Genomic DNA, 25,042 nt, shown 5'->3' with positions numbered 1-25,042 from the left:
CCCCTCTAATTAAGGGCTCAAGCATTTGCTCCCAGATTAACTTTTTTTTCTCTCTCCCCTCCTCCACTCCCTAACATCCAAACCCGCTCAAAGAACAACTTTCAATGCCTGGACTTTTTTTTTTTTTTTTAAGTAGTTGGAAGTACTTCATATGGCGTGCATTATTTGTTTGCCCTTGTCTGCAGTGCAGCTAGATGAAGGGAAATTCTTTTACACGTTTTCTCTTGAACACTGAGCTGCTCACTTGACAAGCTGATGCCGTTTGAGGCTGGCAGACTTGGAAAATTTTTCCTGGGCCTGTGCCTCCTCTACCAGCAATTGGGTGTTGTCCCGGTGAAGGGACAGACTTGTCCAGGAGTCAGGAGGCATGTTCTGTGAGGCCTGCAGCACTTTCATCTTCTCACCCAGCATAACCCAGACCTGGCTTGTCCCACCTGGCTCAGGAGAGCCATTGCAACCTGGGGATTCCTGGGACAAACAATTAGCCTCGACTCGACCCTCGCTAGCTAGGATTCCACTTGATCCTGCAGGAATTTTTCCCTTTTACCACATGGCTTGGGGAGCGGGAAGATGAAACATTAACCAATTGGCCTTTTTTTTTTTTTTTTCGTTTCCCACTTGCCAGATGCTGACTGGGTGTTCTGGGTTATATTTTGTTTTTTGCTCTCGTGATCACTGAGGCTTAGGAGCGAACTGACTTTTTGTTTATGAAAAAAGCAACAATGCAAGGAAAAGAAAATAATACAAAAAATGGCTCAGACTCTGTTGGAGGGTATAAAAAAGTTACCTGCTGGTAAAATGTGTTAGGAGAAAAATAAGGGTAGATAGAAAATCTCTTTAAAAATAATAATAACCTCAATGCCTAAGTGGGAACTTCCTAATAGTTAATTGTTTTTTAAATTAACTTTTAATGGTTAATGTTCCCAAAGTGTCCAGCACCCCAAGTCTTGTTGCTGCTTTTCATTTGAAGTAACGACACTGCAGGCTGTACTGTTTCTCAGTGTGCAGCAGACTGCTCAGCTAAGTTCCCAATTTTCCCCTTCCCCAGCTAATACATCCCTCTCACACCCTCACATCCCCACAGCTAGTGCTTCTAAATACTCTAGACGTCTGAACCATGCAGAAGTTGTGAAAAAAAGAACACTCCCAACCCCAACCACTGCTTAAGCACCAAGGAAGGATCAGCTGTCTGGAAGCTGGAGCCCCAGGTTCAAGTCCAACCTCCACTATTTGGAACATCAGGGGTCACCAACTGTTTCAGCAAAGGGCCCTACAGTAAATATCTTCCATTCTGTGAGCTGCACAGTCTCTGCTCCAGCTATTCAATGGTACGGATGCCGCCACAAATGAGGCGCGAAGGCTGAGTGCGGCTGCACTCCATCAGGCTTGACGATGGCCAAATTTGAATTTCATATAATTTTCACATGTCACAAAATATTATTCTCCCTTTGGCTTTTTTTTAAACATTTGAAAAAGGAAAGACCATTCTTAGCTTGCCTGCCACGCAAAAGCAGATGGTGGGGTGCAGCAAGTGACGGCTCAGCTGTCTCGTTCATAAAACCACGGGACACCCCTTGATTTTTACATGGTCATTCTGTGGGGTGGGGACATCCTGAGTTTTGCTGCTTTATCACAGGTTGACATTCCTCAAGGCAATGATCCTTGACATTAAATCTGAGGTGCTATACTTACTAAGAACCACTGCGGGAGTTTTCCTTCACTGAACTAGGGATCTTCTAAGCGACTAGAGCAGTTATGCTAAGACAGGATGTGCTGAGGCAGGCCTGTGAGGGAAGGCCAGGGACTCACGGGCTAAAGAGGGGGCGGCTCTAGGTTCCCTCCTTGGCCCTGCTCTTCAGGAGCTGGGTGGTCCTCCCTGTCCCTCAGTCTGATTCCTCATCTATAAAGGGATGGGTTCTCGCTGGATGAGTCTTCAGTACCCATCTCACTGGATGACCATACATGGGGAAAAACAAGGGAGTTACCGCTGTTTAACCACTGACTCACAGGGACAGCCTTTGTCATCTTAGAATGAGGGGATCAAGCTCCTGAAGGGACCCAGTAGGCATGTCTAACCTTACAGGGGTCCTGGACTGGGTGCCTGAGAGTCCTAGACACTAAGAAGTGACCTCTGGAACAATAGTGACCCACACTACTGGGACAAGGCCTTTACCAAAAACAAAACCAAACCCACTTTTTGTGGCCATTTGGTGGAATGTGGGGAGCATCACAGCCATACCATCTGATTTCTAAGGTTTTGAAGCTAGGCCCCCACCGCCACCTAAGTGCAGGAGCCATTAGAAAAGCAGGCCCAGGCCAGAAGTAGCTGCCTAACGCAGCTTCTCCCCTAGCTGCCAGCCTGGTTTTGAGTGCAGGGCCTGTGGGAGTTTCCGGCCTGATGCCCAAAAGCGCAGAAGGCTGTGGAATGTGGGGGCCTGATGGCAAGCCCCGCACAGCCTTTTTATAATTGGCACCTAGATCATAGGATGAACAAATGAGGTGAGAGCAAAATGAACCAACCGTGTCTATCAGCTCATTAGTTAATTATTCAGTGCCATATGGGCTGATTGGTCCTAAAACAGTCCAACCAGTCACTTAGAATTTAAAATGTTCCAAAATGGGGCCTCCCTGGTGGCACAGCAGTTGACCGTTGGGCTGCGAAGCTGCCCGGCAGCCTCTGCAGCGCCGGTTCGATACCCAGCCACCTGCGAGGGTCCCACATGGCACGCAGACAGACCTCTCCGGCCGCGCCCACCGCTCCCCTCTGCAGTGTACTTCGTCAGTCTGCCTGTTCTGCTCCCCGCTCCAGCTCTGGTGAATTCTCTCACCCTCCCATGCTTCTGACTGTACCCAGTGCTTGTATAAATAAATAAATAAATCTTTAAAAAACAAAATGTTCCAAAATGGCAGGTATCAAGTAGGATGGGGCATCCTGGGAGAGGATATAAGGCAGGGAACATGGAACCTCCGCTTTCTATGGATGGCACTCTCATACAGTCTGAGTACCACAAGAACTGCCTGGGCCACAAAGTTGCTCTCCTGGTACTATTAGGGCCACACTAGCTGGACATACCACTCGAAAAAACAAGAAAGGAAAAATGCCATCTGTACTTTTTTGAAAGTGTGTGCATCCACCCCTGACCATGAGCTACTCACCTGGCCCAGAAATTTTACAAAAATGCTTTCTACCACTGAATGGGACGTGTCTGAAATAACATTATCACCTTTCACCTCACACCCAGAAGATGGACTCTGCCAGGGGTTTTAGGTGCCAAGACACATGTTATCTAAACGGTCCAACTGTTGTTTCTGCCCAGGTCAACTCCTTGGCTTAAAAAAGGGGGGAAACATACTCCTCTCAACAGTGACTTCATGGCCAACCTATTTGTCATGCTACTAATTAATACACACTAGAGGAGAACAACCAAAGGCTGGGGTAGACCGAGGGAAAGAGCAAGAAATACTAGCCCACCTCCAACGAGATACTTAAGTCAAAACTCATTCATCTCTCCCACAGGCCCATGTTTAAAGGTCAGAGAGAGGTTAATGATGAGCTGAGGAATTTCAAGATGTAAATAGAGGAATTTTGAGACGTAAATAGCCTGCTGCAGAGGCTGTTCTGCTTTGGCCCCACTGAGGGTGTGTTTGTAGAATGTTACCCCATTTCAAATGGCTTTCCCTTCCCCTCCAACCCTTCAGCATGGAGGCTGGGAGAGCCCAGGATCAACACACCTCCCCAAGGGTCAGAAGGAGGACACACTTACCCAGTGGCTTGTACTCGTCACGAGGAGACAGCCGAGAGTAGGGGGGTGGTGGTGATTCTGTAAGACAGGAGACATCATGTCACTGCTGGGTTGGGAGAGGTCACACCTGGGGGTTCTACATGCTTTGAATTATTGGTTCTTCAAACAATAAGCCCAGCCGCCAGAAAGTCCTCCTTTTTTCCCACCACCTCTGCTTCCAAATCCACTAGAATAGCACTATCCGACAGGTAGGGTTGCAGGCTTGTGGTACAGACAGATCTGGGCTCAGTCCTCACTCTTCATCTTAGCTGTGTGACCTCAGGGAAAGATACTTCACCTCTCTGAGCCTGTTCCCTCAGCTCTAAAAGGGGGACAATAGTCAGTAGACCTCCCAGATCTGCCAGAAGGGCAAAAGAGAATAATGTATATAACATACTTGGTATAGCTATTGGGATGGTGGAAAAATATCTCCACAAACAATAACTATTATTAATACAACAAGGGAAACATGGGGGCAGGAAAGTCAGTGCTAAGGATGCTCAGTTATTTTGCATTTTGAATACACATGGCATAACTTTTTAGGTAAGTATGTCCTCTGTCATATCTGAGATGGACTAACAAATGGTGTGTCACAGTCAGGCCTTGCTAACGATGGGGACAGATTCTGAAAAATGGATCGTGAGATTTCATTGTACATTACCATGGTGAGTGTAATCACACAGATCTAGATGCTCTACCTACCACGCACAGGTTGGATGGGATAGCCCACTGGGACCACCGTGGTAAACATGGCCTGACGTTGACTGAAACCTTGAAAAGAGATACATGACTATATTCATCTGAAATTCTAATTTAACAGAGAATCCTGTATCTTCATTTGCTAAATTTGGCAACCCCAGCCAGAACTGAATGTGAGTGCAGAGGCCCAGACTTAGAAGCTAGTTTCCAAATAAGCTGCACTAGAACTAACATTCCTTGGGGCAGGGAGAAGGGTAAGATTGGTTGGCAAGCCCAACCCAGCTACCTGGAGAGGAGGCCTTAAACCAGTCACTTCCAGTCACTTCCACCTCTGGGCCTCCAGCGTTCCCTGTATAAAGGAAAGGGGAGGGCACTCAAGCTCCAAGTCATCCCAGCCCAGATCCTCAGTGATTCCTTATTGTCTATGGTATTTTCTTTTTGGTTTCCTTTCATTTGCCTAAAATACTCCTCCTTAAAAACATATATTTTGTCTTCAGAAGGATTCCTTAGTCTCTTGCTTTAGGGGAAGTAACAATTTGCTCAACTAAGTAACAATTTGCATGAATGAAATGACCCTTCATTTTCAGTAAATGAAACTAAACGCCATCAAATCGCAAACTAAAACAAACTCTCAGTGGTAGTAAAGTGGTAATAACTATTATTAGGCAGGTATCAGTAATGACACAAGGGGGTAATAAGTGTTTTTCGCAATTATAATAAGGCACAATTAGTTGTAGGAGCATTTGTTTTGCTCTGTACACCCAATGCAGCTTCACCTCTTCCCCACCCCAGTCTTCCCAGCCAGAAATTACTTCAACAAAAAAAGCAAAGGCTCTGAGTTCTGGAAATGGGGAATCTTTTGTGGAGAGGAGTTAGGGAGAAAGAAAAGTGAATCACAAACTAGCCACTGGGAGAGAAGCAAACATTTACTGAACTTTTACTACCTTGTGTCTCTCCACACCAGGCATTTTTAATTTCATTTATTGTATCCTATTCTTTCAAACCTTAGGTACAGAGTGGCTACACATGCTCATTGGGTACCTAATCTTTATTTCATCCTTTCTCAAAAGTAAACTAGATGGCCACCATTATCCCCATTTTACAGATGGAAAACTGACTTGCCCAGAGTATCCCAGCAATCATGATGGAGCTGTGATTTGAGCCCAGGCCTGAGTCTGCTGTACATGCCAATCAAACAGGCAATAGGGAGACACCCTGTCTTACACTCATCTGACCCTCCAGCCTAGCACATCACGGGCACAGAAGAAAGTATTTGGTAAGCATCTATAGACAAAGAAAATGGTGATGAGAATAATGGTAACACTGGCACATCTGTGGACAGAGTATGAAGACAAAGGACCAAGGGAGGCCAAAAGATTAACCCAACCAGGCTCAAGGAGGGGAGCACTTTGTTTCAGACATCAGAGGGGCTATAGGCCAGGCTTAAGCAAGGACCAGTCTCTGGGAACAAGGGCTAGAGTTCCACAGGGAAAGAGAATGGGGTTTGCTGGCGCACCCACAGCACAAAGACAGAGGCCTGGAAAGCGGAAGTGACAGCCTCAGGGCCAGACAGGGAACTGGTTGTAGTGCTAGAACCAGAAGCAAGGTCTCCTGACCCCAGCCTCCGCCCTTCCACACCCCACTAACTTACCAGAAGGCCTGCAGTTCCTGTGTTAGGGTTACTTTTGCAAAAAAGCTTATTGGTAGAGGCCCAGGCCACACATGGTGGAGAGCTCTGGACATCTGCGCCCACCCCCCACCATCCCCAAAGTAAAAATTGGCAGTGATGTGTGATAGAGTCAAGCCATTGTAATCAATCCAGCATTTTTTCCAAGGGCTACTTACCGGGGACTCTAAAGGTGGTGGGGGGAAGGGCTCACAAAGTACTACCTCCAAGGAACCACCTGGATCTTGAGTGGTGACACCACCTGCCACCCATGGCCACACCTGGGCTGGGGATTCTTATGTGGGGGAACAGAAAGCAAATCTACAAACTTGAAAGATGTGACATACCAGCTTGTGAGGAACTGCAAAGTTTTTAGGGGGCACTTTACCAAGTCCCAATTTGCTCTAGTAAAATGGTAGTTTGCACCGAACTACTACAGAGACTAGAAGCTAATCACCAAATTCCATCACAGACAAGTAAAAAAGTATGAAGACCTATAGATTCCACCCCAAAACAAGGGGATTTAGAATGTCAGAGGTTCACCCAACCCAACTTCTTGGGGTTGACCCAACTAAACTTCTTTGAACTGATAGGACAACTAAGGTCCACCCAGGTTAAGCACCTACCCAAGGCCACACAGGAAGGTAGGAGGCTTACTTCAGCTAAACAATGGGGGAGGCCACCTCGGACCAATACCAAGTTACCTTGTTATTAAAATTGGGCTATTTACAGACCCTATGTTTCCCTTTTTTAAAGTATACAATTCAGTGAGTCTGGTATATTCCATACCACAACTGGACATCATCACCACCCCAAGAAAAAACCTTGTCCCATTAGCTGTCAGCCCCTCAAGCCCTGAACCCAAAGTAACCATTTAATCTACTTCCCATCTCTAGGATTTTCTATTCTTTGCCTATTTACATTCTACACAAATGGATTCAAACATGTGGCCTTTTGTGTATGGGTACATGTTTTCTGTAGCATCTAACAAGTACCTCATTCATTTTTATCACTGAATAACATTCCACTGTATGGATATGCCACATTTTGTTGATCCACTCATCACCCAGTGGACAGTCAGGTTTTTTCCACTTTCTGGCTATTAGGGATAAAGCTGCCATGAAAATACTGGATGACCTTTAACTGTCACCTCCATGCCACTCCCTCTCATCCACATGGATCTGGGAGCAAGGAGCCCAGGACATTGATCCAGGTGGGCAAGGTGGCACTCAGGTGGGACACTGGGTGGGTGAGACAAAAGGTCAGGAGAAAATGTGAACTCTGGCCAGGTCTTCTGTCCGCTTCTCCCCAGAAGCTACCTTTGTACTTGCAAAGGAATACTTGCAAAGGTTGCATTGATTTAGAAATAATTCATGTGGTTTAAATGTTAGCAGGAGAACTTCCAGAGCCCTATAGGCCCCTCTGAAATAAATGGACCTGGAGGAAGGAAAGATGGAAAGAGAGAGACAAAGATTTCAAAAACTCCAACCCCCTCAGACACGCAAGCCCCAGGGCACCACTGTCAAGAATCTCTCCACCGTCCTTCAGAAGTGAGAGCAGCCAGCCAGGGGCAGGTTTACCAGAAGGCTGGTGCCCAGTCCAGCCTTCAGTTAGCCTCAGGGGGGGCCTGGCCTTTTTGGGATCTAGACCCTAATTTGAAAGTCAGAAGAATGCACAGCCTCTCCCATGCCTAGTCGAGGTTCGCTGTGTAAGACCTTAACTTCCACCATCATCTGCGCAGCTTAGAAAAGAAAGCTTCCACGGACTCCTAGTTTCTACTCTCCCAAGGGGTGGACACAGGAGGAGAGGGGGCCTCTCCGGTACCTGTTCCCTCTACCCCTAGAACCTGAAGGCTCCACCCCAAGTCCCACAGTGGGAGATGTAGAAAAGGGGCTCCTGGCGCTTTAAGGCCGGCTGAGCCTAATTGCCCAGATTCCCCCGGCAGCCAGATAAACAGCGCAGCCGGCTGGCGCCAGCAAGAGGCAAACTGCACATTATCACCCCTTCCTCACCTCCAAGGAGGAACAGGAACAGCAGAGCTGGGCAGGCCGAGGGGCCGCTGGAGGGGCGGGGCGGGGGCTTGGAAGACCAACTTGAAATTGATCTCATTTCAAAGGGAAAATGCCAGGCCAAATAAAAGGAAAACTTTCTAGCCCATTCTAATTCCAATAGTCCTGGCCTGGGAACCCTGTGTTTTCCTAGGCGGCCTCTTGCAGTAGTTTAGAAGCTCTCTCGCACTCTGTCTCTCTTTCCTTGGTGCAATTTGGATAATAGTAATTTACTGAATATAATTACAGAAAAAAAAAAGTGGTGAAGCAAAGAGCAGGAGATTTATTCCAAAGTTAATGGATACTTTCAGGAGAAAGGAGCTCTATAAATACAGGTTAGAACTGTGATTAAAGTATTTCTCCACATTTCCGTCCACATAGGCACCGAGCTCAGCGAACTAGCTTTTCCTGGGACAGAAAGACACACCAGAGGGAGGGAGACCTAGGGTGTGACTCCCACGGGGGGGGGGGGGGGGGGTGTCACGACATGAGGCTGGGGCAGAGCCAGGAGGACCCCACTTTCTGGGACAAAGGGGAGCAGGCAGAGGAAGGGAGACAGACCTGTGTCACCTGGAATCTGCCTGTGGGGACCTCAGAGTTTCTGTCCACCCCCTCACTTTATAGATGGGAAAAGAGGCCTGGAGCCAGACCTGGCCCACAGAAAGTTAATGGATAGATTGGGGTTGGTTCTGATCATCAGGGGTCCTCTCTGCCCAGAAAGGGGCCTCCTGTCCCTGGGGCCCCATGTGGGGGTTAGGGAGCCCTAGGGTGACGGTATCAAGTGGGTGTCTGTCAGTTGGCCTACTAGATGTTTCAGTGTGTACCTACTAGCTGTGTGCCTGCTGTGTGTGTGTGTCCCCCAGTTTCCCAGCCCTCTTCCCCAGAGCCCTGGAAGGAGCAGTCTCCTTATCAGGACGTGCACGGCTGAGCTCCAGCTATGCAACCATCCAGCTCTGGGAGCCAGGCTGGCGGCCAGCCTGGCTGCAGGGGCAGAGTGGGCAGCAAAGGGCTCCCCAAGTTCTCAGTCCCAGCAGCCCAACCCATCAGGCAAGGAATGAAGCAAGAGGGTCAACCTGGCACCTACTAGAAACTCTTCCCATACCAGCTGCCCCAGGGTAGCTGGAATGTGGGCCCCTTGGTTTATGACAGAGACAGGGGAACAGACACAACCCCTGCAATAGCACCTCCTTCTGGGGGGGGAAAGGAAGTCAAATATCAATGCTCAGCCTAGAATTAGACTACCTAGTCTAGGCATATTCAGAGAGCCACCCCAGTGACCTGTAGGGAGGCTGAGAGGGCAGGTTACTAATCCAAGGTCAAGGTGTCCTTACTGGCCAGTCACAGCAGAGTCTAGGACCAGGTCTGTGGTAAGAACTGTTCTACTGTCATTTGCCTCTCAGCCTACACATGTCTAAGTCTACCAAATGCAAACCACCACAACACCCAAGCTGACTTATCCATCCCAGGAGCAGGGGTGGATCCTATCTGCAGTCTCCAACTTTTTTACTCCTCCCCCTTCCTTCCTACACACCTGAACTTGCCTGGCCATCTTCTCCTCCTCCTCAGTGCCTACCTCCTCTGATCCATCCTCCAAGAGCAGGCTCCAAGGGAGGGCTATGGCCCCTTCAAGATGGGATCCCGTTACACACACACCCTACCTCACTGGTTATTCATCCCCATTGACCTAGCCCTTCTGCCCCATCTCACCTCCACACTCCCCTAGGAAGACAATGTTTCTTGAGGACATGGATTCTACTTATATTTCTACTTACCCGCTAGAGTCCAGCACAGTGCCTGAACAGAGTAAGTGCCCAACAAATATTTGCTGGCAGAATGCCCCCAATGCAGAGAGAAAATACCTGCCAGGACTTCCTAAACGGGCAGGTATCAATTATGGCCTGCTAGAAAGGTGACCAGGGTCAAGGCAACCATCAATAAGGCCCCCTTCCCCAAAGTCAGGTAACCAGAGGGAAGAAAGTCACTTCCAGAGTAAACTTTCAGGAAGAGGAACAAGGACACAGAAAGCTCAGCACCATGAGCCACAAGTCAGGAACTGCCAAAAGCCCCTAAGTGGGCCTGGAGTGACCATGCTGGAACAGGTCAGCTCCACACTGCCTCTGCCTACTGCCAGCAGTGCTCTCTTCAGGAACAACCACGCAGACACCGTCCGTTGCCCTACCGTCCCAAACGTCAATTCATACTCAAGCCCCTTCCACATTGGGAGTCATGATCCTAGTGCCCCCAGGCTGGGTGTCTCTTCACAAAGGCCAGACTGGAGGAATCTAGAGCTCTCCCTGGCCCAACAGCCTCTAACTCTCTGACCATTCCATCTCCCAGGAACCCCAATGCCACCAAAGAGGCAAACATCAGGGAAGGTGCTACAGGCTGACATGGTTGATTCCTACAGTGCAGAGGTCACAGCTGGGGGACTACCAGGCTGGAAGAGTGCCAGGAGTCTTCACCTGTCCTCACCTCTGTTCCAGCACCCAGGGACTGCTCAGGTGAGCAGGGGTGGGAGCAGAGTACGTGTAGGAAATCCCAGGAAGAGAACAAAGAAGGGGAGCAATTCTCAGAAGTAGCAATATATCTGGCTTCCTTGCCTACTCACCACCACCAGGACCCTCACTCAACTCTGCAAAAAAGCTGAGCGCAGAATAAGAATGATGATGTCGGTGGAGAGCTCTGGTCTTTGACCACCCAGGGATGCCATGAGCACTCAGGACAAAAGGGTGGCCTCCACTTCGACAAGGGTTACCCTGCAAAAACTTTGCTCCAAAGTGGTCAAAGGTTCAAGTGGGCCAGTTTATCAACATTTTGACTCTGGCCACGAATTGTGTCAATTCAATTATACAAGTTAGTGTCTACAGCGCACACAAAAGCCACGAGCCCCGGCACAGATGAGGGTAAAGGCAAGAGTAGTGACTGTGCTTCTCCCCACTTCTTCCCCTTTCACCGTCTTAAGCTGGAATCGCCGCATCCCTGAAGCAGCCCAGAGAAAACTCCACCGGGTAGTCTTTCAAGTCCGCCTGGGCCTTACAGTGAAGTTGCCATTTGGTGCGTGTGTTCAGAAACCCACTCCGTGGCTTTCCTACCAGGATGAGGAGCCTCCACTGAGAGACCCCGCGTTGGGGGGAGATGGGGTAGTGGGGCGCCCGCAGTCTCACCCGCCCGAGGTGTCACAGGAGGAAGACCGAGGGAGAGGGCAGGAAGGGGGGCTCCCGCGGCCCCCCGCGGGGCGGCGCGCTCACCTGGCCCGCAGAGCCGGCTGAAGTGGTAGGGGTTGCAGCACACGGTGGGGCCGTCGGCCGCGGCGGCGAAGCTGTGGCAGCCGCACAGGGGCTTCAGCTCCACGGCGTGCTGCAGGTCCGGCCAGCGGAAGAGGCGGCCGAGCAGCAGCTGCGGCGGCGCGGGTTGGCCGCCCAGGCGAAGGTCGACGCGCGGCACCAGCACGCAGCCGCCCGGCACGCCGCCGCGGGACTCCACCGCCTCCAGCAGCGTGTCGAGCGAGCGCTCCTTGAGCCGCTTCAGCAGCGAGTACGTGACCGTCTTGAGCTCCTGCTCCAGCAGCAGCAGGCGCGAGCGGGCTTCGCGACTCCGCCCGCCGCCCGCCGGCTCCGGGGCCGCCCCGGCTAGGGGCTCACCGGCGTCGCGGGGCGCGCCGGCGGCGTCCCGCTCCGAGAAGAGACAGCAAGTCACCGTCTCGCAGTCACTTTCGGGCAGCCAGCCCGGGCCGCCAGGCTCCGCCACGTCCAGCGGGGAGCCTCCAGCACCAGCCCCCGGCTCCGACATGGGCCTCGGGGGGCCGCCGGCGCGCCGGCGCCTCCCGGCGCCCTGGGCGCCTCGCTGTCCCACCGCGTCCCGGGGCCGCCGCGGGGCTACCAGGCGGACTTCGAAGCGGCCGCAGCCTCCGCCTTCTCGTGCCCGCGGGGCCGGCTCCGCTCGGCCGCCCAAGCCCCCATCCTCGCCGCCGCCGACGCCGCCGCCGTCCTCCCGGTCGGGGACCACACGACTTCGCCAAAGTCGCCGCACCAGCCCCGAGCGTTTGGACCTGAACATACGATATCCTTTGGCGCCGGGGGTGGGGGGGCGGCGGTCTCCGATTACCGGGGGTCCGTTTCCTCAGCGAGGCGCCGGCTGCGCGGGCCGCAACCCCACATGAAGCTCCGCCACCGGGCGCCGCGCAGACCGCGCACAGCCTGTCGTCGAAGGGGCGCCGCAGGGCTGCAACATGAGGGAGCTCGCCGGGGCGGGACGGCAAGAACACGCGCGCGCCGAGCCGCAGTCCGCGACGGGCCAGCGGCTACATGGAACCCCGCGGCCGGGCAGCTCAGTGACTCCGGTCCCGGCGCTGTAGGGGGACAGCGGGAGGCGCGCCGCCGGAGAGACCCCGCATGGGCGGGCGGGCTTTCAGAAGTTGCCCGGCTGGTCCATGAGCGCAAACGCTCTAGCTAGCCGGCCCCCCCCACCCCCCAAAAAATGTGTCTGGGAAGCTCTCTGCCTTTCAAACCCAAACGCTTAACTACATCGGCCTTTGCTGCAGGATCCGAAAGACAGGCTTGTTAAGACCCTCAGCTTCCTTGTCACTCCCAGTAAAAAAGGGAAAAAAAAGCAAAGTAAAACACCCAAACAAAACCAAAATCCCTGGAATTGCATGCATGAAAGGCCAACTCCGTCTCAGGTCGCAGGCTCTGGATGCACTTGGAGCGAGTTTCTCCTGAAGGCGGGTGTCAACACATGAGTGGAAACTGTAAAAATCCCAAAGAGTTGCTGGGAATCCTTAATTAAAAATGCAATCCACCGAGGCAGAGGTCGCAGCCAGTCCTACGCTGCGCTCGGACGCCCCGGGCGCCTCGCCTGCAGAGGTCGTCCCCCTCCCCCCTCCACAAAAAGTGCCTCCCGGTGGCCCCGAGGTCCCAGCGAGGTCTGGCGAGGCAGCGCCCGGCGGCTCTTTCTCTCGGCTCGGCTCCCTCTCTCGCTCCCCCGCTCGGCTCGCTCTCTCTCTTTTTTGTTCTCCTCAAACGCACACTGAGGGCCCCCGGAGGAGCGCCGCGGAGTCATTGGCTGCCTCCCATCATATGCCAGTCTAGACACTTTGGCGGCTCCGCGGCGCTGATTGTTGCGCAAACAAGGTTTCAAGTTTCTTAACTCTTAAAGGAGAACACGTCCCATTGCAGGGCCCGAGGCTCCAAGGGGCCGGCTCCCGGGGCGGGCCGAGCCCGGGCCCCCGCCCCACGCTCGCCCCGGCACCCCCGCCCCTGGCCTGACAGCGCCCACCGCTAGCTCTCTGGCTTGCTCTGCGCCGCGGGCACGGATGCTAGCGAACACGCGCGCGCGCGCACACACACACACACACACACACACACACGGTTTCACAAACCCCGGGCAGGCGACGCGAGGGATAGGTGGACCCACTAAGACTCGGATGCAGACGGGAGGATTTGCCTCTCCCTGACTTGTGCACAAACTTACAAACACATATTGCACGTTGGGGTTAGTCCAAAGCCGTCCCAGGGAAGGCTAATAAAAATGGATGTTGGTGTGTGTGCCTTCCTGGCTTACGACTCCAGGGACAGGGTGGGGGGCTGCTGATCCGTTCGGGTGGTGGGATCTTCCCTAAAAGCACAAGGTCTGCCGCTCCTCTTGCGCAAAGCCAGGGGTGGCTCTGCTGCGGGGCGTGGGACGTTGCGTGCACGGGGGCTCCAGGCTTGCTGAGGCAAGCGGCTGCAGAAGGTGGCAGGAGCAAGGGGTATCCCCGCTTCTCGGCCTCTCCTCGGTGGCCACGGCCTTCTCTGGGGCAGGCGGGCCGCCAGCCTTCCCCGGCCCCCTCGAGGCCGGGGGCTTCCCGCTCCCCCCCTCCCCAGTGACTCACTGCACTACGTAAAGAAATGCGGGTAGGGGTCGAGCTTTCCCCAGCAGCGTTCCGCATGGAAGTGGGGGGTGGGCGGGGGCCCGGGGCCCGCGGGGTCGGGACCGGCCGTCGGGGGCGCGGCGCCGGCAGCAGCAGGCCGCCTGGCGCGGGAAGAGTTAAAGCCGCTCCTACCCCTGGAGCCGGCGCGGCGGGGTACCTCCTCGGGCGCGCTCGCTCGTCCGAGGGTGGCAAAAGTTCAAGCTTGTAAAGTCAGGATTGGTCCCGCGCGGAGGGAAAAAAGGCCTGGTCCCCCCTCCCCCCCCGGGCGCGGCGCCGATTGGCCCGGCCGCGGGGCGGGCACCGCCCTCTCCCCGGCGCGCTGCTGCCCCGCCCCCGGCGCGGCGCCCCGCCCCTTTCCGGGTAGGCGGCCGGCCCCGCGCTGAATGAAAGAAATTCCGCTACTCTCATTGGCCAGGGGCTGGGCGCCCAGCCCGGCGCGGGCGGCGGGGGCGCTGGCGCTCGGGTCTCCCACGGGGGTGCCCACGTGTGGGGCGCTCCTTGTGAGTGTGCCGCGGTGCGCGTCCGGCCCGGCCCGGGGTTCGTGTGTGCGCTCAGGAAGGGCGGTATTTGCAGGAGTGATTCAGAACCCCCTGACGAGCTTTACCTGGAGCCAGGTACCGTTCGCGCCACACGAGGGGAGAGAGGCGGTGGCTCTCCTCAATGGAAGTCCCGACTGAGAATCTTCCCCACCCCCATCCTCTACTGCTTAGGCCAACCAAAGTAACTCTCTTGGCCTCTGTCTCCTTTGAAAAATGGGGATGTTGGTGCCCGCCCCGCCTTCTTCACAGACCTCTGTAGATCCTAGGGGATAGTGCCTTTTAAATGCACAAATCACAAGTGAGATGAATTTTCACAAGGTGAACAACACCTGTAACCAAGCACCCCAAAACCCCTTTTGCAGCCCCTTTCACCTGTGCAGTCCATCAGACCTGCCGAATCAAAGTGTCATGGGTTAAGCCCCATCACCAGAAATTATTGCATCTTAAGATACAATGGGAAACTCAAAGTATGTCCTTTTATCAGGGTATTTGCTTGTTTGATTACGAGTTACAGTAATAATAGCTTCTACTGAGTCCTTACTCTGGCAAGATATTTTTCTCTTGTTCTCCGCATTACAAGGAGTTAGTCATTTCTCACAACAACCCTGACAGATAACTATTATCTCCATTTTACTGAGAAGGAAACTGAGACATAGGAACTTGCCCAGTTAATGTGCCATTGAAATTAAGATGGCAAGGAGAGTTCTTAAATGCTAGAACCAGAGAGGGTATATGTGCTCATCCCCCAACAACTAGCAAGTGGTGTGTGGGCCTGTGCTGCCAGGGCAGTTGGAGCTGTAGTCCATCAGACCTGCTGAATCAAAGTGTCATGGGTTAAGCCCCAAGACGCCATATAACAGCACGTTGAAGGTAGGTATGGTTGTTACTGCCAATTTACAGACAAGGACATTAAGCACAAAGACATTAAGTAACTTGCACAAGCTTGTAGTTATGGCAGAGGTGGTATTTGAACTCAACCAGTTTGGCTGGGGGAAGGTGTATGTGTGTGTAATGGGAAGCAAAAGGGAATGGAAAGGCAGGTAGGAGATGAGTTACCCCTCAGGGCCTCCAAAAATGTTCAGGACCTAACCCTGGGGACAAATATATGGGATGTGGCTCTGTCCTCCTATCTCCCCAAGTACAGTGGCATCCCTTTCTGCAGGGGAGCACCCTGAGGGATATCTGACCTGTGCTGAGGCCTCAAGCTTGGGAGAGACAGAAGTAATGACCCTCCCTGGGGGGGGTGGGGGGGTGGGAGGGGAGTTAGCCTTCTTCCTGGGCAGTAATACTGGACAAAGTTTGCCTTGCTCACTCAGAGATATGGCATTGGGGATGGGGTACCATTAGGTGTCAGCTGGGTAATACCTGAAGGACACTGAAACCAGAGTCTATTAGACCTGAGTTCAGCACTGACTCTACTTATCTTCCTCAGCTCTATAAGCCTCAGGGTGCTCATCTGTCAAATAGGATTAGAAACCATGCCCAAGGTGGTTACCAAAATTAAATGACATGGGGATACACAGTAATCCCTCCTTACAGGAAGACTGTCTGGGTGGAGATAGTATCTGGAAGGGAAGGGTGATGACAGTCCCACTGTCCTTAGATTCCCAGGTCCCATCCAGCCCAGCCTGTGCTGTGACCACTAGAGGGTGTGTGCTCAGCAAGACCCAGCAGGACAGGGCCAGAGCTGCAGCCTAAGGGCACCTCCTGAACTGCTGCTGGAAAACCAGCCCCAATTCCTTCAGGGTATTTCAGAGGAGGAAGGTGGGGTCCCTGCTGTTCCTCTGGAGTTTCATTACAGCAACTGCAAGGAAGTAACTCAAACCCCTCAGATGCAATCTGTCCCCTCCCCATTCATTATTCCAGTGTTCCCCAAAGTGCCTGTGCTTCTCCTGTACAGCACTCTCACAGTTCCTAACTACAACTTTTTGTTAATCCTCTGCCCCTAGAATGTAAGCCCCATGTTGGCAAAACTATCAGGTGCAGCAGTGCTGAGGGAGTAGAAGCAGAAACAAGCTATATGATGCTGCTCTGTGCCATTGAAGCAGCACAGACTGACGCAGGACATTGCCTGTCCTGTTACTTCTCTGTCCCTAGCAAAGGCCCATAATGTAATGGACTCAATAAATATTTGTGATGTAGTTGAATTAAAATCCCTCACTTCAAGCTCTGTACTCATCAATTCCTATACCAAACCTTTACATGCATTATCCTAGCAAGTCCCCCCAACAACACAATGAATAAGTTAATTTTCTTTCTAGACCTATTTTTTAGAGAAGGAAACAGGATAAGTAATTTGCCTCTGGTCACACAGTCAATAGGTAGCAGAGATGGACCTGACCCTAGGACTGTTTGAGGTAAGTATTCATCTTTTTAACAACTGGTTCTTTGCCTTTGGGAAGTTTCCACATTATCTGGAAAGACACAAAACATGAAACTGCAGAAATCGTAGGAGGCGGAGCCAGCTTCTTGGCAGTAGACTCCAGGGCCACTGCCTATGAACAGAAGCATCACAAAGGGAGTCTAAGGCACCTCTTGATGTGGTCAGATGGATTGGGGGAGGAGACCGATTCACCCTACCCCACTTCACAGGAGATTGATGGAAAGCTCCACTGAAATCTCAGGGAGCACAAAGGCCCACTAAGTGGTATCATCTGCCCCTTTGGAAGGTAAATCTACTTGGCCAGCATGTCCCCAAATTAGAAGGAGGGGGGAAACCTTTGGGTGGTAGACAACCTTTCTTAAGCTTTGATGATTGCTCTGGACCTTTATTGAAAAAATGCACATGGACATGAATGGGGCTGTGTTCATTTATTCAACACATAGTTATTGAGCTCCTATTGTATGCCAGGTTGTACTCTAGATGCCAAGGATCTTGCAGTAAGCAAAACACCAAAATTCCTGATTCAAGGAGTGTAGTGGGAGGACAGGCAGACTACAAACAGTGTATACCGTATACTAGAAGGTAAAGGTAGCAGGGTCAGAAATGAAGCAGAGAAGAGGAATGAGAAATGCGGGGAAAAGGTAGGTGTGGTTCAAAGAAAGTGGTCTGGGGAGGCTTCCCTGAGAAGGTAACATTTGAACAAGGTCTTCATATTACCAGGGGCTGCACTATGACACTCTCTGGGGAAAGCATGTTCCAGGCACAGAATGGCAAGTGCAAGGGTCCTAAGGTGAGAGCATGGCTGGCCAATTCCAGAACCAATGAAGAGGTGATGAGATAGGCAAAATATTGAAATAACAGGGCAGGATAGGGGGCAGCAACAGATTATAGGTTCATGCAGGTTATTGTTGGGTCTTTGATTTGCCCTCTGAGTAAGTGGGGAAAACCTGGAGGCTCTGAGTGGGATTTAGGGCTATAATCTGCTTTCTGTTTTAACTGGCTCCCTCTAGCTACAGTGTGGAGAACAGACTTTGAGGGGCAGGGCTGGGAGCAAAGGCCTGGTGGGAGTTGGCAATGATCCAGGAAAGGACTTGCTGATTTGAGTAGTCAGATCATGGACATACTTGAAAACAGAACCAGTATGGTTTGCTGTAACATATTTGAAATTATGAGAGAACATTTGAGCAGTCGTACATTTGTTATTGATGCTTAGTAATTTTAAAATCAATTCACCATCTTTATTTAGCCTTGTCATAATTAGTAATAGACATGAAGTCTCAATGTACTAGTTATGTTTACCACTTTAAAATAAATACATAAATGGGCCTCCCTGGTGACGCAGGGTTTAAAGTCTCAGCACTATCAGGTTATCGCCAGCCACTGCAGCATGAGTTCAATCCCTGGCCAGGGAGCTAACACACATGGCGGGGCCGGCCTCTCCTGTCTCACCCGCTGCTCCCCTCAGCAGTGTATTTCACTACATTCGCCTGTTCTGCTCCCCACTACAATTCTGGTGAATCCTCTCACCACACCCATCCCCCATGTCTGGCCTATACCCTAGTTCTTGTATGCATAAATATATAAAAATAATAAATACATAAAATAAGAAATGAAACTATCCTGTGGATTACCTGGATGCCTGCACTGTTTGGAACACTGGTTTAACCAATTTCTAATCTCACCTACTTTTAGGCTCTTTTGTTTGCTTTTAACTAGTTTCTCACAAAAGGATTTGCCCTAATTTTGTCTATAATTGAAGAACCCATCACCACAGCCCCTTTGCTGGTTTTACTATTGCCACTCCTGGCAGCCTCTGCGTGGGCAGTAGAGAGTAATGATTCTTAACCACTACTTTGTTTGAACAGCCTTGGGTTCAAATCCTGTTCAGCCACCTCATAGCTGTGTGACCCTAGGCAACCTAGTATACCTCCTGCAGCCACCACCAATAGGAAGCTGTTATTATCACCAGGTTATAGATTACAGAAGGGGAGCCTGAGACTTAACTGGTCATAATAATATTAGAAAATTGTTTTGAAGACTAAAATGTCTAACAAGTGCTCAGTAAATGTCTAACAAGTGCTCAGTAACAAGTGCTCAGTGCTATAGTAGGGAAATGAGCATGGAGTCAGCCATTACCAAAAATAACCCTGCAAACTACTTAATGTCTAGAGGACTCAATTTCCTCACCTATAAAATGGACCTACTTGAGGGATGTGGGAATTAGATGAGTAAAGTCTTCATGCACTCTAGGACCCCACAGCCCATTATGGGAAGTACCCTGGAAAAAGAAAAAGAAAGTGGGCTTTGTAAGGAGACCAAGAGCAATGTCCCCTGCCTGTGCTGCTGGCCATGCCCCTTGGGCTGCCTTTAACCCTCCAGGATCTAAAGGACCTTTCACTAGCACAGAGTGCTGAGTAGAGCAGAGCAGGGCAGGGGAGCTGGGGAGGCGCTAGTAATGGGAAAGGAGGATGACTTATCCAAGATCACAGGCCAGTGGGTAGAAGCCCGGAACTGAGTCAAGTTTTTATGACTTCCAGAGCTCCTTGCCCCTTATCCCAGGGTTTAAGGCTTCTCATCCCCCGGTGGGCAGTAGGTGGAGTGTGGAAGGTAAGAGGGCAGGGTAAGAGGGCTCTGGGGTCACACAGAGTGGCCTTGATCACCTTCCCTATCCCTATATGAGTTTCAGTTTCCCAGTCTGCAAAATGGGCTTAATAATAATAGTACCTACCCCTTAGGGTCACTGTGATATTGACTAAGTAATATATGCAAAGCTTTTAGAGGTACCATTGTTATTGCACTTTTTATGAATGCCACAGGAGAGGGCAACACTCCTCATCTGGTCAGTTTCAGAAATATCAAGTGAATGAATGATTAGAGTACAGCAAGTCTCAAGGTTGAGACTTGCACAGAGACCAGGGTGAGGAATGCTACAGTGACATTGTATTGTCTCCACTCACTCTTCTCAAACTAAGTGACTTGGGGCTTCTTGAAGTCAAATGATTTTTCCAGAGAGTAAATCTGACTTAAAGATGTTGAAGAAATTGACTTTTATTCTCTTTGTAATATATTCCATTTTTAATATTAATGTCACCATATATATATTATACACACACACACACACACACACACATATATATATATATATATATATATATATATATATATCAGGGAATAGAGTGCAAAATTCCATAAGTTTTAGAACAGCGGTGGGAGACTCGGGAGTGCCACAGTCACTGTGAGTAGCAGCAGACCATGACCCCAGGCCTGACCCAAGCTCCTCCTGGAAGAGTCTTACTCCACTTGGCCTTTGGGGATATACAGGAGCCCTCACTGAAGAGACAAAGCCCAAGGATGAGGCATATTCTGGTTCTTGGCTTTTGCTCAACAGCATGTTTCTACTGGACACTTGACTTGAGTCAAAGGCATTTAGTAGAGGGAGCCTGAAGCAACCTGAAGTTTACTGGATGAAATGCCTGCATTCAGTCATGGTTCCACACCATGTCAGAGAGCCTTCCAGCTTTTCTCTGCCTCTGAGGCTCCCAGGTTGAAAACTCTTCAATGGATTCCCATGGCCAACACGCTAAACAGTAGCTTCCCCACTCCAGGAGGTATAGGGCCCACCTCCTCACCTCCTCCAACCACACAGACCCTGAACAACAGAGTGCTCCCCAGAAACATCCCCCTGCCCTGTGTTCCTGTGTCCAGTCCTCTCACATGCTGGTCCATCCACCTGGAAAACTCTTCCTTCTTTTCCTCTGAGCAAATGTTTTCCTCTCCCCAGTGACAGGCCTGAGCTGCCTTCCCTGCACTGTTTTGGCACTTGTACATGACTTCTCTGGGGCCTGGAAATGAGTTGTCCACATCTGAGAACCCCTCAAGAGTAAAGCCCAAGTGCTTCTCATCTCTATACCCCCAGCCTAGAACCCAGGAAGTGTTTGGGAAGTGGGGGGGGGGGACTATATTTTGATAGATACACCAACTTCCTCCTCCACGCCCACCCCCAGAAGCAATGCCCAAACCTACTGAGGCTGTAGTTCCATTTTATACACAAACCATACAGATGTGTTTGCACAGGTAAAATGAAGTAGGCATATAGTTACATAATGCAGAACTTAGACTTACTTTGTAAGCAAAAGGAGATTGAAAACAACCTTAACTTTATCAAGAGAGATCTAGTTAAATAAATTATGGCATATAATCCAGCTGTTGAAAAGAATGAAGCCACCCTCAATATGAAGAGATCCAGATATTAAATGCACTCATAATAATGTATCTTGTACACTACAATTTGTATACTTTTTTAAAAAGCATATTTGTTTGCATATGCAAAAAAGTGTCTTTGGGAAGATGGGAAAGTATATTATAAGTTGGTACAGATGTTTGCCTGGGAGATAGAAGGGGACAGGGAAGCAGAAGACCCATGAAATGGAGATTAACTTTTCAACCCATACCTGTTTGGTCTTTGTTTGCTTTCTTGCTTTCTTGTTCTAATTTATTCTATTAAACAGATGATATTTGCACATGATATGAAATCTAAACAGGACCAGGGCCTCCCTGGTGGCGCAAGGGGTTAAGATTCAACCTATGAAGCCAACCGCAGCCTCTGCAACACGAGTTCGATCCCCGGCTAGGGAATTACCCACATAGCACAGCAGACCTCTCCTGACTTGCCCGCTGCTCCCCTCAGCAATGTATTTCAGTCAACCTACCTGTTCTGTTCCCCACTCTGTCTCTGGTGAATTCTCTCACATACACACCCCACACCTCTGGCCTGTACCCCAGTTCTTGTATGCATAAATAAATCTTTAAAAAAATATTTGAAAAAAACTAAATAAAAATAAAAATAAACAGGACCAAAGGTCCAGTACAAAGAAGCCTTCCTCACTCTGCTGCCTTCAGCAGCTTCCCTTATGCGCTTTCAGTACCTTCTGAGCTTTTGCTCAATCAAAAGCAACTAAATATTTAAATATAACAAATATATTTATTGAACTAATAAACATTTGTTGAAGAAGGGAGCAAATCAACAAAAGAATAGTTGAAGAATTAAATAGATGAAGCAGTTCAACAACCTGCAAAGTAAGACATGACTAAGTGACACATCAAATGAAAAAATCAAGAAGCAGGGCCTCCCCTGGTGGCGCAATGCTTGAGCAGCTGGGCTGCGAAGCTGCCCGCAGCCTCTGCAGTGCCGGTTCAATCCCCAGCCACAGGCGAGGGTCCCACATGGCGCACAGACCTCTCCTGCCGCCCGCTGCTCCCCTCAGCAGTGTATTTTGTCAGTCTGCCTGTTCTGTTCCCCTCTCTGGCTCTGGTGAATTCTCTCACCCTCCCATGCTTCTGATTGTACCCAGTACTTGTATAAATAAATATTTTAAAAAAAAAAAAAAAGAACTGACAGCAGTGGGAGAGAGAGAGCACCCTGTCTTCTCTTGCTCTGCTTTCCTCTGCTCTTCCTAGCCAGACCAGATCTGGCATTATACTCTTGTTTATCCTAGAGCAAGGCGTACAGAGGTGTGTAATAAACATTTTTTGCCTTAATCCCCACTAGCATTAGCTATGCTCTGGGGAGGGGCTGGGGACACAATGGCCAGTGCAGTCCGGGGCCCAGGATTATGGGCAGGGCTGCATTACGACTTCCAAGGTCACTAGGTTCCCATGGGCCCTTCTATATATATATTAAAATATATATACTAGGAAGTATATTTTACAAGTACATTGGCATAAAGACAAATGTCATCCAGGCTGGATCCCTTATATATTCATTATTATTCTTTAATATTTCTGATTTCAAACAAAATTTAAATGTTTTAAAGACTCCTTAAATTATCATGGGTCCTGGGCTGGGCCCTGGGTATGGCTGACATTCAAGAAACAGGTACCACCTCCATGAGCAGCCTCACTGGGGAAATACCCCTGGGCTTTGGAACCCTATAGGCCTGGGTTTGCACCCAGCCTCCAGTGTTACCCACTGGGACTCTGAAGGCAATCACTGGACTTGTTGAGCTCAGTTTCCTCCCTGTTAAAAAATGCAGTGTTTCGATGAGGATAAGAAATAACGTGAAGGGCTTCATAAATGTGAATGATTGGCTGATTTGTGCCCAGGTGAATGGAGTCTACTAGAAGGGACCCTGGTGCATGACTGGGTGACAATGACCACAGACAGGACCCCTTCCCCAGAGGGAGAGGAGGAAGGTGCTGGTGATAGGTGTGGTCAACTGGCCTTCCCTTAGCACAAGTCTGGAGCAGATAAAAATCTAAAGATTCATTTGTGGAAGAGGGGGTTCTGGCCTTAACTGTGTGTGAGAATCACCTGGTTGCTTTTACAGTGCTAAAGCTCAGTCTCTAACTTCAGCCAATTAAATCAGACTATCAGATGATTTTTTTAAAGCCCCCTCCCCTATGATTCTAACTTGGGGCAGGCTGAGCATGCCCACAGCAATTCCCTTGGATGGAAGGCATAACTGGAGAATCTTTCTGTGCAAAAGATGACTTGTCACCCCCACAACATTTAAGACTCTCAGTGGTGGCTTAAAGCAGATTAAAAGTGGGGCAAATGTCACTTGTAGGGGATGCTTCCAAGATCCTACACCCAAAAGAATATTCTTTTTCTTAAAAATGTCCTCCCAAATTGCATAGTTTAGGTTTGTACCCCCCAGCCTGGATCTACCTGTATGGGTCCCCCTGTCAGCCCAGAACCTTGCTGGACCCTGAGATAAGAGGTCCAGAGCATGCCCCCAACTAATGGGGAAATAACTAAGAAACACAGGACTTACCCCAGGTGCACTGAGTGGGTTCCTCCACAGGTGGGCTGCAAGTTCTCTCCACCTGAATATTGGGATGCAGTTAACCTGCCATACTGGGCTTTCCCACTGAATCAGCATCTTGAAGTTAGGCCAGAGGCTACATTTTTCACATATTCCTGAAGGAATTCTCATGCACAAGAACATTTTTGAGTTCAGAGAGGACCCATTTTGATTTGGGAAGGTATTATACAGTATACATATGTCAAAAATCATCAAGATTTACACTTATGCACCTGACTCAAAAACAACACCAAAGAGAACCAGGCTACCATGTGTTTGGAGATTTAAGAAGAATCAGGGGAGGCTGCCTGGGGAGGAGCTCTTAGAACTAGCCTAGACAGGGAGAGGAGCAGGGAACAGGGCAGAGGGAGTTGGGGGGCTCATAGACAAGAAACTCTTGTATCCACAGCAGTGGGATAGGTGAGTGGGAATAGAGCAAGGGTTAATTTGAGGGCCTTATTAGGCAGCTGCCTCATCCCCACCCAGGAACAGGGTGTCCTTAGAGGCCCACAGGCAACTGTGATCAGCACAGGTAACACATGTACACTCCCAGCTTGCCTCCAAGTGCATCCAGGTCATTCTCCCCAACAAGACAGCATTGTTTAGGGTTCCAACACTGGGCGAGACAAACAGAGAGCCCAATTGTCCCTGTCATAATGGGTATATAATTTATAATAATGTCAGCTATTAAAGGATTTTTAGTAATTAACTGACAGTGGTGTGCTATTTCACTGCATTTTTGCCTGCCATAATGATCTTGAACTTTGCAAGGCGATTTTGAACTTGCTCAAAATAAGCCCTGAATACAAAGAAGGGTGAGATAGTTCCAAATGAGGGGTGAGAGAGGTTGGACAAAATGAGACTGTTCTCCTCCCAGGAAGAAGAGTGAGCCCTGCAGAAGCAAGGAGATCAGAAGCCCACTGTCTCCCAAGGAGACACAACAACCAATACCATGCCTGTCAGCCTGGGTGGTGAGTAAAGCAAGTCAGCTGTTTCATGATGGTGTGTTAACTGGCATCTTTTCAACACACATTGTTTGCATGATACACAGGTAGTAATATTTTTCTCTCCCCCAAAGAAATATTCTTCCATTCTCCTTTTTCTTGAAACACGAGTCTCCTGGTGTATCTGTTGCTCTTCTAATTTTTTTAATGGAGATATAGGTATAGGAAATATTTCTTTCTCCTCTTAATTCCACTAAGAAAAAATAAAGC

General features: G+C 50.0%; 1 protein-coding gene across 1 annotated transcript in view; it reads right to left on the bottom strand.

The window, feature by feature from the left end:
• The window catches only part of SMAD6 (SMAD family member 6), a gene marked incomplete at both ends in the record, with an annotated part of 73,686 nt that extends 61,435 nt beyond the window's left edge, over positions 1 to 12,251 (bottom strand). The window contains 2 exons of the mRNA XM_084241002.1: positions 3,765 to 3,821; positions 11,444 to 12,251. Of these exons, the coding sequence (XP_084097128.1) occupies positions 3,765 to 3,821; positions 11,444 to 12,251 (865 nt within the window). The remainder of the gene's footprint in view (positions 1 to 3,764; positions 3,822 to 11,443) is intronic.
• Between the last annotated feature and the right edge of the window lie 12,791 nt (positions 12,252 to 25,042).

This window comes from Talpa europaea (genome assembly GCF_964194135.1).
Source record: "Talpa europaea genome assembly, chromosome: 8".
Lineage (NCBI taxonomy): Eukaryota > Metazoa > Chordata > Mammalia > Eulipotyphla > Talpidae > Talpa > Talpa europaea.
This window is presented reverse-complemented; position numbering and strand designations above follow the sequence as displayed.